The 13,244-nt window shown below is 41.4% G+C and overlaps 2 protein-coding genes across 8 annotated transcripts in view; one reads left to right on the plus strand and one right to left on the minus strand.

Moving 5' to 3' along the window:
* Window positions 1-5,235, minus strand: part of NUDCD1 (NudC domain containing 1) — a 61,828-nt gene extending 56,593 nt beyond the window's left edge. Inside the window, exon 1 of one of the 4 annotated variants that reach the window (XM_052786860.1) lies at window positions 5,017-5,235. In XM_052786860.1, the coding sequence (XP_052642820.1) occupies window positions 5,017-5,134 (118 nt within the window). In that variant the 5' untranslated portion in view covers window positions 5,135-5,235. Of the gene's footprint in view, window positions 1-1,565; window positions 2,000-4,623; window positions 4,641-5,016 lie in introns of those variants that run through there. The other 3 variants (XM_052786863.1, XM_052786861.1, XM_052786862.1) reach the window with 3 other exon arrangements.
* Window positions 5,236-5,372: 137 nt separating this feature from the next.
* Window positions 5,373-11,119, plus strand: ENY2 (ENY2 transcription and export complex 2 subunit). Of its 4 annotated transcripts, none has more exons than XM_052786865.1 (5): window positions 5,373-5,476; window positions 5,893-5,986; window positions 7,878-7,948; window positions 9,905-9,979; window positions 10,852-11,119. In XM_052786865.1, the coding sequence occupies exons 2-5, from the start codon at window positions 5,919-5,921 to the stop codon at window positions 10,926-10,928; spliced, it is 291 nt and encodes a 96-aa protein (XP_052642825.1). In that variant the 5' UTR covers window positions 5,373-5,476; window positions 5,893-5,918; the 3' UTR covers window positions 10,929-11,119. The 4 variants fall into 4 exon arrangements, with proteins under 4 accessions (XP_052642825.1, XP_052642826.1, XP_052642824.1 ...); XM_052786866.1 differs by having other exon boundaries at window positions 5,421-5,476; window positions 5,852-5,986; XM_052786864.1 differs by lacking the exon at window positions 5,373-5,476 and having other exon boundaries at window positions 5,798-5,986.
* Window positions 11,120-13,244: the final 2,125 nt, after the last annotated feature.

Raw genomic sequence — 13,244 nt, forward strand, 5'->3', positions numbered from 1 at the left:
ACTTACAAGCAAAAGCACTAAATACAAAGCAACTCATAAGAATCAACAGGGGTAAGACATCCCTAATCTAACTGGATCTTATTATAATTATTACTGTGCACCGCAAAAAAAAATCTCTTCTCAATACAGAACACTATCAAGGGACTTATACTTTAAATGAATAATGAAGTCTAACATCTGCCATCAAACACTATAAAGCAGAACTGGAGAAAAAAACAAAAGCAGATAAAAAAGGGTGAGAAACCCCCTCCCCCCTTTTTAGATGTTTTACTGAATATATCAAAACAACTTTACAATACCGGAAAGTATGTAAATAATTACATCAACATATTATTTTGGGGCATCGAATGTTATATGCTTGTATGTCATACTTTGTTTTGCAATGCCACCCAGTGGAAGCAATTTAGTATTTCATGTACATTTACCTACTAGTGGAAGAGACTACATTAATTTATTTTTCTAGTAGCAGCATTCAAAGATCCTTCTAACCCTGCATTCTTTTTCTTTTAGTATTAACAAATATGTTTTTATTGTTAATGGCAGCATCATCTCATTGCTGTTGTTGAGTAAAAGTACAAGGCTTGTTTATTCTACTGCAGTAAGTATGTTAATAGACTAAACACAAAAATTTACTGTTTAATAAACACATAGCTTGCTGAAAACAAGCACAGGCTGACAGATACCATGTAATGAATTATTTTTGCCTGATCAGATTACTTACAGAGGTGTGAAAAGTAAACGGGATGTATCATGCACTAAATTGAACAAATAAATTTAACAAGATCCAAAAACTAGCAAGGTATTTGTGAAAGTATCACTACAGCAATGCATAGATTTATAAGCTGACTTGTGCCAGCTGCAAGAACTATTTTCTTTAACAACAGTTCCAAGGCAGAACTTGCCTCTACACTATCTTTTTCTTTCTCAAGAAATTTAAGTACAACGAAAGAACAGATACACATGTGCCTGAAACCTAAACCTAGATTTATGAACTACAGCTGTAAATGTCTGAAAAAGCCAGGATTCAGCTTCTTAGTATTTCCCATACATTACTTTAAAAAGTTTTTTCTATATTTAATTTTTGAAATGGAAAATGCAAATGGAAATCTCTATAAATGTTTGAAACATATCAGTACCTCTGGCTCCATGAAAAGACATAAACTCATGTTTTCCATGTAGCATTACTAATGGGCAACTACTTTTCACTAAATTACAGTTAACAAGCAACTACTTTTCACTGAAGTACAGACCTTCTAGTCTAAACAGGCTGCAAATAGAGCAGTCATTTATTAACAACACTTTTCAAAAAAAGTGATAAAAAAATCCTAAATGCACCTGACCAAAGGAATACATTCTCTGCATATTCTCCTGGCTTGCAACAGGAGCTCCGTGTTCGAGTGAATGTTTACTATGCCTTTCAGCTGTTATTGTATCAAAAAGCATACACTACATCACATGTCTATTTGGCAGAACCATTATACAAGATAGAGAGGAAAGGCATGAGAAATATCCACATTTGAATAAATTCTAAGCCTCTGGGGAAAAAAAAAAGGGAATCAAGTTACATCTGACCAGTGGAAGTCAAGAGCAAGGTTCTCATTCCTTCAAAAATGTCGTGCGTCTTAGATATGCTCCTTGCTGAAGACAAGGATTTGCCCCACAATCATCGCTGTGGGGTCTTGCTGAGATCAGATCAGGGCAGAAGAGGTGACAGTAAACAAGACGCTCTTTCCTCCCTCCCAAAGGTTCAGTGATCTAAAAGAAAGGCATTACAAAGCTCAATGCAAAGGAAGCACTTGAAAATAAGTTATGGAAATAAACTAAGGAAAATAAGGAGAAAAATAGACAAAATTTAGGATGAAGAGTTGGGAATTAAAGGTATAATAGTGTGAGACTCATTCCTAGTCAAAGCATGTTACCAGGATGAGAGATGAGAGAAATGATTGTGAAAGTTTAGATTAACTAGGACAGAATGGGTAGGAGTAAGGAAGAAATAAAAGAACATGCAAATCAGTGTATTTAAAAGGGAACATAAAATATCAGAATTTCACCATTCTTCTTCACTGTGACCATATATTTAAGAAATTCACTAGAAAATTCCCCTCTACCACAGATCTAAAAAATAAACAAACAAATGTTTTCAATTTCTTTCTGCTTCAACTGCACATCTGACCACAGCAAATTCCTGGCAACCACAGTTTGATGGTTAAAGGCAAATTAGAACTGAATACTAAGTTTTACACAATGGTCAGAAAATGAAGCTCATGGTAGTCCACATGAGCATGACAACTACCACAAGTTGTCCCGCAATACCATGTGCTGCTATCCACCTGCTCCAGTAGTACAAGCCTGCAGCAATTCCATGTGTCAATTTTAGGGGGGTCATTTTATTTTCTAGCTAGCAGTGAAATTCATAAAAATGGATAAATATAAAAACATAGACAAAAATATTGACAAAGAAGATTAGTACTCTAATGTTTAATACACAAGTTTGTAATAACACTGCATAAATACTTTAACCACAGCTGAGTTAATCAGTTCTACCTAAGAATGAGTTCCTATTGCTAATTATTGTCATGTATTCCAAGTACTCTGAACCTCACATGTTCATCTTACTGCCATGAAATTTGGGATGCCACACAGGCAGGCTCCAAAGACCAGGTCATTTGAGACAAGCACTCCTGAAATAGTTTCCTGGAAAACAAACAAAAAAATCAATAGCCTTTTTACATTAATCTTCCAGATTCTACTACCACATTTTTGCACACAGTTGAGAAAAAAATCGGAAATGAGTTATGCTGACAGTGTTCCTAAACGTTTGGGGTTTTTTTCAGCTATTATACTTTACTCACTCCCACTTTAAGGAAATAAAATCAAACTCTTCGCTCGGTGACAAATATTAATTTAATAACCCACAAACTACCAAGTTCTTCATCATGTTCCCAAGACTTTTAATCTGCTCACAAATGTGCTGGAAAGCAGAAGTCCTTGGCCTTCTCACACAGTATTAATTTCTTCTCCCATGTAGTAATTTGAAAAAGCCATGGCTTACACACCATCCGTGGTCTCTACAACTCAACCCGTTATTACTGTGCAACATATAAGTCAAGTTATGGAAGGATACCCTCAGTCTAACGCATATGTAGACCACTGACACCAGGAAATGCAAAATTCAGGTACAGAACATCTCTGTACTGTGAGGTAACTGCCTTGAAGCAAGCAGAAGAAAGCCAGCAAAGAGAAAGAGCCAGCTGTATGGCCTAAGAGCAGGCTGAAATATGGACAAGCAAAACATCTAGAAGACAGATATAGGGCCTGGTTTGGTTTATATTTCAAGTTACTACTTTAAAAAACAACAACAACAAAGCTTTCCACTCTCCAGTGGAACGATATCTATATATAAATACATACACACACAGAGAACAGAATAAGTGACTCGGCATTAATGATTTAGTAGGATGAGTAGGACAGCCGAATAAGTTAGACCAAAATGAGTCAGGCTCTGTGCTGTGGGAAGTGGAGAAAGAAAAGTACACAGGCAGACATACCAATCTTCTATCACACAGGTTATTGTAACTATCATGTAAAATATCTGAACGGACAAGAACTGACTAGATCCATCTCTCCATTAGCAACTCCATCATTCAAACATTTTAATGAAAATCTGTAATCCTCATCTATTTAGAATAGGTGCACAACTGACTATCCAAGAACCACATAGCTTGTTTGGCCATAGGCAGAACATCAAATAAAGGACAAACTAAGAGACTGTACCTACGCTGTTGCCACCTTTGGCACAGCTGTAGTACACTCCTAACACACATACACTCACTTACATTTGGACTGGCTTTTGAAAGGTGGCACCTAAATCAGTCTTCCAGTAAAAATGTCAAAATACATAACAAAAATGTTACTTTCATTAAATTTTCCAGTGCTATCATAGATACACATACAGTATCGCCTTAGTCTCGTTCACTCGTCCTTCAATACACAATTCACATACAACTTCCATCTTACTGCTGACAGCTCACCATGGCAAACATACCTTTCTGATCCACTACTAATACAACGTATTCACCACAAAACTAAAGTAACGCATAATGGATAACTCTGTAGACAGGTATATTGTTCAGTAAATACACAGAGGTAGAGATCAGTCCACCCAAATTGTACATTACTGTCCTAGCTTTATCAAAAAAAGGAGACTAATTCATCCACCTTACAAAAGACTTAAATTTCACAACTCAATAAAAGGTAGAATGTTAAGACATTTCAGGGGGCATGGCTAAGGTTGTACGCACATACCCGACATGACTTTGGGCTAATGTTCTTCTCAGTGAATTAGCCCATTAACAGGCCAGTACCTCAAATGTCAATAATGCTTAGCAGAAAAAGCAGAGTGTGGAATGCATCGCCTGAAGATCCACCTCTGAACCGTGGGCAGAGTAAGAAGGAAAAACGGCTAATTTGCTGAAGTTTGTCGAAGATACTAATTTCGTACCTATTTCTCTAAATGGTATGGACTCCATCACGCTCACGTGCGCACTACCACTTTGAACTGGTCCTCTGGCCTTACCACACGCGCACAAGCCAAGACCAGATTCAGCACGCAGATTTTCTTACCCGTTTGGAAACTAAGTCCAAACTCGCAGGGGCAGACAGTTGCCGGGCAGTGACTCGACAACCGTCAGAGCCCTTGGTCCACCGTGAAGACACATGAAGGGGGGGGCGGACACACCGATGAGAGAACGCTGCGGCCCATCGTAACGGCAGAAATCGAGACGAAACGCCGGGTCCCTTAAACGCCCGCCGGCCTCCCGGTAAGGCGGCTCTCCCCAGCTCAGGGCACGCTTGCACCGAGGGCCGCTGGGCCGGGCCGCGGAGCACGGCGAGACAACGGAGCCGGTGCCCTCCCCCGCTGCCCAGGGGGCCGGCCGGGCCGCAGGGCGAAGCGGAGGCCCGGCGGGCTCACCCCCCCCCCCCCGCCCCGCGGCCGGACCCAGCCCCGCTCCTCACCAGCGTCGAGCCCCAGCTGGTAGCAGGCCAGCGGCTCCAGGGACAGCTTGTAGCCCTCGAACTTGGGGTCCAAGAGCAGGCGCTTGGCCTGCAGGGAGCAGTGGGCGGCGCCCGCCATGCCGCGGCTCCAGGGACAACTTCGGGAAGAGGCGGGAACTCGGCGGCGCGCCGGCGACGGGCGCGACCCGCCGCCGAGCACCACGGGAAGGGCCGCGCTGGCGTCTGGGCGTCCGGCGGCGGGGCGTGCTGGGAGCGGCAGTCCGGGCCCGAACGCCGCCGCGGGCCCCCGGGCACGCCGGGAGTTGTAGTCGCCAAGCGCGCGAGCGGGCGGGCGGCGGCTTCCCCGCCGACGCTTCCCGGCGGCGCCCGCGCGCGAGGGGAGGGCGGGGCAGGCGGCGGCTCGTGCGTCCGGGCGGCGGCTCCGCCTCCTGCCGCCGGGGACTGGCGGCGCCGCGGCGGGGTGAGGCGGGGGCGCGCGCCGGGCCGGGGCCTGCCGGCGCCTTTCCCCGGGCCCGGGCCGCGGGGTGGGGTGGGGTGGGGTGGGGCGGGGCGGGGCGGGGCGCCGCCGCCGGGTACGAGGGGGGGGCCCGGGCGGGCGAAGGGAGGGGCAGGGAGGGGCAGGCTGCGGGGGGAGGGCCGCGCCCGCGCAAGCGGCCCGTTGAGGTACCGGTTCCCCCGGGGCTCGGGCGGCCGGGTGAGAAGCCGTTCCGGTGCTGTCGTGTGTGCGTGCTCCTCCCCCGAGCCCGTCACGCACCGGTGCTGCCGTCCTTAGCTGCGGGGGTGTGTACGGCACACAGTAGTTCTGTGCAAGTGACTCTTCTTTTTGTCGCGATAGCGACGCCAACGCGTGTCAAAACTCTGTTCTGCCCCGCGCAGGTCTGTGAAAAACCTAGATTGCCAAAATGAATAAAGATGCCCAGATGAGAGCAACCATTAACCAAAAGCTAATAGAAACAGGAGAGCGAGAACGGTAAGTGGGTTTGCTGCTCTTCTGCCAGTAAGAGGCTTTATGTATTATCAGATGTGAACTATACCTAGATGTAAAGATTAAGTAAACTTAACTCTAAATTTTTGAAATGCCTGCATGTGAAAGTCTTATGTTTTATATAAAGCTATATATAAAATAAAAAAACACTCTTATGTTTGCCTTTTGACCTGTTTTATTTTAGTTTTACAGTTGAGAAGATGGGAAAATAAAGGATGGGGTAGTTGGCTTATGGACTCTAATGCTTTTTCTTACTCTGGTATTTTGTGTTGGAAAGCTCTTGGTTTATACAAAAATCACCACTAAATGCAATTTGTTGCGGTTAAATCTTGTTATTTCCTGAGAAAGAGAATGAGACAAAACTTTCCTTTTTGCTTTCAAGTTTTTCTTGTGTTTCTATCCCTTCTCTTGTTAAGGAAAGAAATATACACTGGAACACATAAAACAGCTCTTGTGCAAGTCATTGCAGAGATTCCAATAAAGGCAAACAAGTAAATTATGCAGTGTAGCGTGGCAGCTAGTTTTTGGCCTTTTGTTGTCTCTTCAGTCTGTTCTATTTCCACATAGTGATACGTATTTACATATCACTAACATGCTTATGACATTTCCATCCTCGTCGTTTCACTGTATTGGTCACACCATGCACCAAAAGCTCTATTTCCTTCATCTTTCAACGCCTGTATGAGAAGGAAGGAGTCTTCTTCCTAGGTCATCTCATAGCCCTGGGCCTCCTGTAACCTTTTGTAGACTGACATGGTGTCTGTGCTCTACTTCTTTCCTGGCTGTGACATCCCCTCGGAGATTGCACAGAGCTTCAGCAGAGCAAGCAATTTCTTGAAATGGTATTGGGACCTATTTTATTGTAATTTAAGAAGAGCTTTGGCAGGATGTCAAAAGCTATATTATAAACAAGCTTTATCAGAGCTGTACTATGATCAGAGACAGAGCACTCTGATGTCTTGAATTAAGAATATCCAGAAGCAGTGAATTTCACCTGTATTGTTACTCTGCTTTTTGTCATCCGTTCATCTGCCTTCTACACAATTCACTGAGTAAAAGGGATTAGACCTACACAGTTTAACCTCTTGCTGCAATCCTTTCATTCATAAACGCAGAATTTTTCTAGAATTATTTAGGATGGTACAAGACAAGTAGGCTTGCTAGCTGATGGAATAAAGATATTAAAGCTTGTTTTATCATATATTACTTTCATTTTCCCTTCTTCTATTTTTCAGTGTTAATTTTCACTTTTTTACCTAGCTTTCAATGTTCTCTTTTGATACGTGGAGTAGATGTATCATTGCGGCAGATTGTGTGTCTTCTCTGTTTAATGCCTGAATCCTTGTTGCTTATGCTTATAATTGCTAACCACACTTAGGAAGACAAGATACATGATACCTTTGTCTTCACCCAACATGAGGTAAAGTGTAACTGGGGAGAGAAACCTGCAGTTGAAGACAGTAGTACAGAATTCTCCTTTCAGAAAGGAGGGGGGAAGGTTCTATTTATTTTAAAGGCCTGGTTTCAGCTGAAATATTCTAACTTTGAAAGTTAGCATACATTTGCTAACAGAGTAGACTCGGGCAGTTCAAGTGATTCAAGGGCTTCTACCTCTTTTCTGTGGCTGCAGCATCAATGCTGCCTGAAGAAATACTGTGAATTAGCTCCTGAGCCACCAACTCCTCATAGTCCCAACATGGTAAACTGAAATTGGTGCTTATTCGGGTTAGGATTCACATGCTGTTCAGCTATTTCTGCTGCTGGTCTGGGAGTTCTGCTATGAGTGGTAGTTGTAGGCTTAACTTTCACACTGAAGCATATTTAAGCTGTCAGGAATGTTTGCTGTTCCTAACAAGTTTGTATATTGTCTTAACAGCCTTAAAGAGTTGCTGAGAGCCAAATTAATTGAATGCGGCTGGAAGGATCAGTTGAAGGCACATTGCAAAGGTAACGGTGGTGAAACAACTAATACTCTTCGTAATCAACTGAGTTTCTGGCCAAGTAAAAGTACCAGATGAAGGCTTTACTGCCTAACAGTCAATTTAAACGAGAGTTGGGCAAGAAGAAAGTAACCCTGGCAATTGGTTTTGCAAGAAAGCATCTTGCCATCTTGGCAAAAAATCTTGAAACTTCTCTGATCTGAACCCTGTTAAACTTCTGAGAAAAGTATTGGAGTTGATTCCCTAAATATTCGCAATGATACAGCTTTCTGTTTTGAGAGGGATGATGTCCTTACCACAGGAGATTAAAAACCAAGATAAAGGAAAATGGAGCAGATACAGCAACTTAGAAACTTAAGAGAACTTTGTTGTCCGCATATGGGAGAGAAAGAAGTGCATTTGTACTCTTTCTAAATACAGTTCTGGAAAATGAGATCATCTACTTAAATGAGAGAAAACAAGCAGATGAACTTCTAAATACCCAAATTTTTAGTTTTAAGTATTTAGCATTACTACAATTTACTGACTTGTAAATTGTATGAAACTGTTATAAATAGTATTTAAGCATCCAGGAATATTACTGCATGATGAAATTCCTTAAAGCAAATAACAAATCCCTTGAGCTTTCACTTTAATTCTGATTTGGTCTATTGTGCCCGGCAACTCAATATTCCATTACAAAGTTTTTCTTTTTGTAGAGCCGAGTGTGTTAAATTGTTTTCATAGGTGGATTTGCAGAGAAGACTGAAATGATTCATGCTTGCAGTTGTCTGCCTGATGCCACTGCCAGAGATTACCCATTTCAATAGTACAGATAGTGAAAGGGATGTTTATCTGCCTTCTCAACTACACACTGTATACTCTGCTATAGTAGTTACGTAAAATTATTTGGTTTACATTAGTACTTTGAACTGTAACTGCAGCTGCTAAGAATGCAAATATAAGTTCATTTGTCCCCGTTAAGGGCCTAATAACCTCCAAAAGAAAGGACAGAGAGGGATTTGGGGGGGGGTTGGTGGTTTTTTTGTTGTTGTTTTGTTGGGGTGGGGCTTTTGCGGCGTGGGTTTTGGTGCGTTTTTTTGCTAGCTTGTTCTAGAGCCTCTTGCCATTGTGGATTAGGGCCAATAATTGAGCAATCCAGGATTAATTTCTACAGGGAATTCAGCCAAGAAAAACAGTTTACAAATAGTTCATGTGACGTCAGTTCAGAAAACATATTTAGTGTCTCAGGGACAATCAATCCCATGTACTGACATACAGTCAAAAACATTCATGTTTAGACAAAATACTTTAGGTTTATGCTACTAAATTGAGGTTTCTTCTCAGCATTGACTTCTGCATTTTTCAATAGTCTTCAAGGCACTGTAAGTAGACAGTTGTTTAAATACTGGTATGTATTAATTGTACAGTATATCATAATCATAGCTTTTATTTTGCTGTAGATGTATACCTTTCTTTCAGATACGCTTTTTTACTTTGCTGAAATATATAGAGAGATGTTGTTTAAACCAGTTAGGAAGAGTTGTAATATTTACTGTTTCTCTGCTCTCCCTTGTTGTGTGTTCCAAAGTCTTTTTCCGATTGCATCTCTTTCTCACTATTATGTAAATAATGTGTCTGAAGAGGTAAGTGGACCAACTTGTGAACTGCTACAACACTCAAGTAATATGCACATCTGGTAATGCTCAGATAAGCTTAAACTTTGTAACGTTTGATTTTAAAACAGGAGCTGATCAAGATGCATCAGTAGTGATGCATCCTTAAACCTATGGTTTGCATAAGAGACTAAATCCACTGTACAATGCAGTAGGTACTGAGTTAATAACCTACATTTAGGTCACATGCTACTTTGTATTCTCTTATGACCTATGCATGCAGGTTTTGTCTCTTAATCATTGGCACAGGCTTTGTCTTCTAATGGATGGATTAAAAGACTTAAAATATCGGTCTTGGTCTTCCCCAGATGTCATTAAAGAAAAAGGATTAGAGCACGTTACTGTTGATGATTTGGTGGCAGAAATCACTCCTAAAGGCAGAGGTAAGAAAATGCAAACATGGATGTGGTAGTACATCAATAAATATACCTACCTGTATTTCATTAATATTTTTAAAGAAGCATTATGAACTGCATATATGAAGGAAAAAGTTAATAGCTTGATATTAACTACAAATAAAATGTGAATTTGTATTGTGTAACAGCCATTCAAAATCTGTAATGAGCCTATATTCATCTTTATAATTGACTTAAAGGTCCCAAGAAAACTTGGGTTATGCAGCAGAGATGTTTTAAAATTCCAATACTTTTTAAGATGGAAAACCTGAACTAAGAGTACTAGTGTAATGGGAAGTGAGAATAGGAAAGGGCGTAGCATACACATACAGAAAAATGGAATCTCTTAAGGAAATAGTGCAGTCGTCTTTATATAGTTCTTCTTGGACTCTCTAATAGGCTTTGGTGTTAATGGGAGAAACTTCATTAAGTCTTAAAGAAAAATAGCCCTTCAAAATAACTTGCTGAAGCCTCTTACTCTGAGGTCATGGCTGAGTTTGTTGGGGGTTTTTTGTCTCAAATTTGTGAAGAAAAAAGGTAGGATAATCAAACTAGTTCCTGGTGGTTATATCCTGTTTACTGTTGAATAATCCTTTCCCTCAAACCTTCCAATTTTCTTGACTATGGCTAGGCAAAAAACTACCAATAACAACAGTGTTCTCAATAGACTTCAATTTTAGCTTATTTTAAATGGGAAAAACATAGATGTGCTACATGAAAATCAAGTAGCTTCAGTTACTTTAGGTGTTAAGAGAATTGCAAGAACAAACAAAGAATAGAAGTAGCTGTTGTAAAAGGTTGGTATTAGTGTATCTTCCATTTTGTCTTTTTTACTTGTTGCTTTCTTATTTGTGTTTCAGCCTTGGTACCAGACAGTGTAAAGAAGGAACTCTTGCAAAGAATCAGAACCTTCCTTGCCCAGCATGCCAGTCTTTAACTTCGACATTCGTCTGGGATACTGTGTTTCTGTTTCTGTATTATGTCAATCATGTCAGGATTTGAATGCAGTTTACATACTTAAGGATGGAAAATCTTTTTTTTTTTTTGTATGATGAGTTGAAGTTTCCTTACACTGCATCGATTTCTTAAACTTGGTGTTATTTTAATAAAAACTTTTGTGGACTTGTGGTTCTAAGGCTCTTCTCTCTGTCAGTGCACTGTAATAGGGTGTCACTTATTCCAGTTTTTAATAATCCATAATTTGCACAGTTGTGCAGACTTGCTCAGATTTTCAAAAAAGAAGTGTGATTAACAAGTATGTTAACTAGAAATGCAGAAGGGGGAAAAAAGTCTGTGGAAAATGGGATTTGACATACTACTGAGCATATCCTTATTTTCCCTGAGTAAGTAGCTGGCCAACATGAAGATGTTAAGACTACATGAAACTGTTGGTGGTATTCCTCTCGGTACTTCTTTGCTAGAGAGTGGTTTGAAATCTCTGACTTGTGTTGCAAATATTCACTCAGTAATTCATGAGAGGTTGAATTCTTCAAACAAAAAAGACAGTTGTATCTTTCATCAGTAATTCTCTCTTCTTTTCACATTTACTGTAATTAAAAAGAGTCACTATTCTGATCCGTGACAACTACTGTTTTCAAGCTTTGCCCATATTACTGGTAATTTTTAATTAGGTGGATCTTTGGGTCCTTCTGAAATTTAAGTGTAATGCAATAATTTGCCAACATAAGTCTCTTAAGATGATACATTTTAAATTGTTGTATCTGGAACTGCAACATCAGCCAGGTCTACAAAGAGCTGCGAAAATAAAGTTGATGAATAGAGAGGATCAGGAAAGAGGCTTTGAAGTGAGAACGTTTAATTTTTGCCAGCTTCTATTTGAGGTGTCTAATAGATCATGAAGTGGAGGAGCAGCGTAAGCAGAAACTGAATGAGCAGTTAGATACTGTTGTGACTCGGCAGCTGTGAAAAATGAATTTGCTCACCATAAATCTGCATACTCCTAATTAGAAGAATGCTCTAAAAACTCACTTGGACCTGAGCGTAGAAAGTCGTGCCTGCGCCGGTGGATTTGTGTCGCTCCCCAGTGACGGCCGCGAGCTCCTCCCGAGGGGCCGCTCGGGGCCACCTGCGCCTCACGCGTGGGCAGGGCCGTGGCTGCTCCCACGCCAGTCTCGGACCCCGCTGCCGCCTCCCTGTCCCCCGGCTTTGGAAGAGGAAAATAATGCGCTCTGCTACCGAGCCAAGCGTTGACTTCCCACCTTGCGTGCCCGCTGGGCCGTCAGGCTGTGGCTGAGCTGAGTGGAGTGGAGCGGAGCGGAGCCGAGCGGAGCTTGTCACCTGCCCAGGGCCAGGGTGAGGTGGCAGCGGCAGGACTATCAGTGCCAGGCTGCGAGGGTTCTGGTAACTTGTCTGCTCAGACTGCGAACTGGGGAACAGATGTCAGAGAAGAGTCTAGCAATAGCCAAAGGTGAAGTCTGGCACTACACAAAAGTCAGTATAAACTGGTTAATACCGACGCTCAGTGGGACAAGACCTAAGTGGTCACGAACACCTTTTGTCTACACAAGACCAAGTTCCTGCTGAGACTGGAACATCGCAGGAGCCAGGATGGGGGATCTGCTGCAGTATAACACATATTCCTTCTGAGGGCCTGTGCTGTACTGTTTTAAATCTACCGTCATGCCAGTTTGAGCATACTTGCTGTATGTCGTTGTCTCTGTACTGTTAAATAATGGTGGATGTCAGAAAGAAGAAAATGCTTTCTTCCGCTTAAAAGTCCATCTTTTTTTTTAGAAAGTTTATTTGCATTGAGTATGTTAATTCAATGTTTGATTGCAACTTCATTTGCAATGAGTATGTTCTGTTTGAATTCCATATATGTATACTTATTCATTTTGAGCTCATCATTCTAGACTTGATTTACCCAATGCTAGTAACTGATGGAGTACAGAATGTTTCTTCACACAATCTAGCTGAATACACGCTAGCTGATTGTATGTTTATTATATGGCAAGGCTGTAAAATATCTTCTGTATTCTTACTCTTTTGTTCTTAGAGGTCTTTGCTGATGTTCTTTGATATTTTGCACATGACTTTTAAAGTCTTTGCTTGATGAATGGCTGCAGTGTGTCACTGGCACATGATAACTCACTCCAGAGCTTCCACTTGATTTTCTTCACTGTGGTGAGAGAGGGCCAGACTTACGATATTCATACACCAAACGGTGGAAGGCTTGTTGTCTGATTAGTAAACATTTGAGATTCCATCTAGAACATGACAGTTGAAGTGCAGT

The sequence above is a fragment of the Harpia harpyja genome, chromosome 5 (assembly GCF_026419915.1).
Source record: "Harpia harpyja isolate bHarHar1 chromosome 5, bHarHar1 primary haplotype, whole genome shotgun sequence".
Taxonomy (NCBI): Eukaryota; Metazoa; Chordata; class Aves; order Accipitriformes; family Accipitridae; genus Harpia; species Harpia harpyja.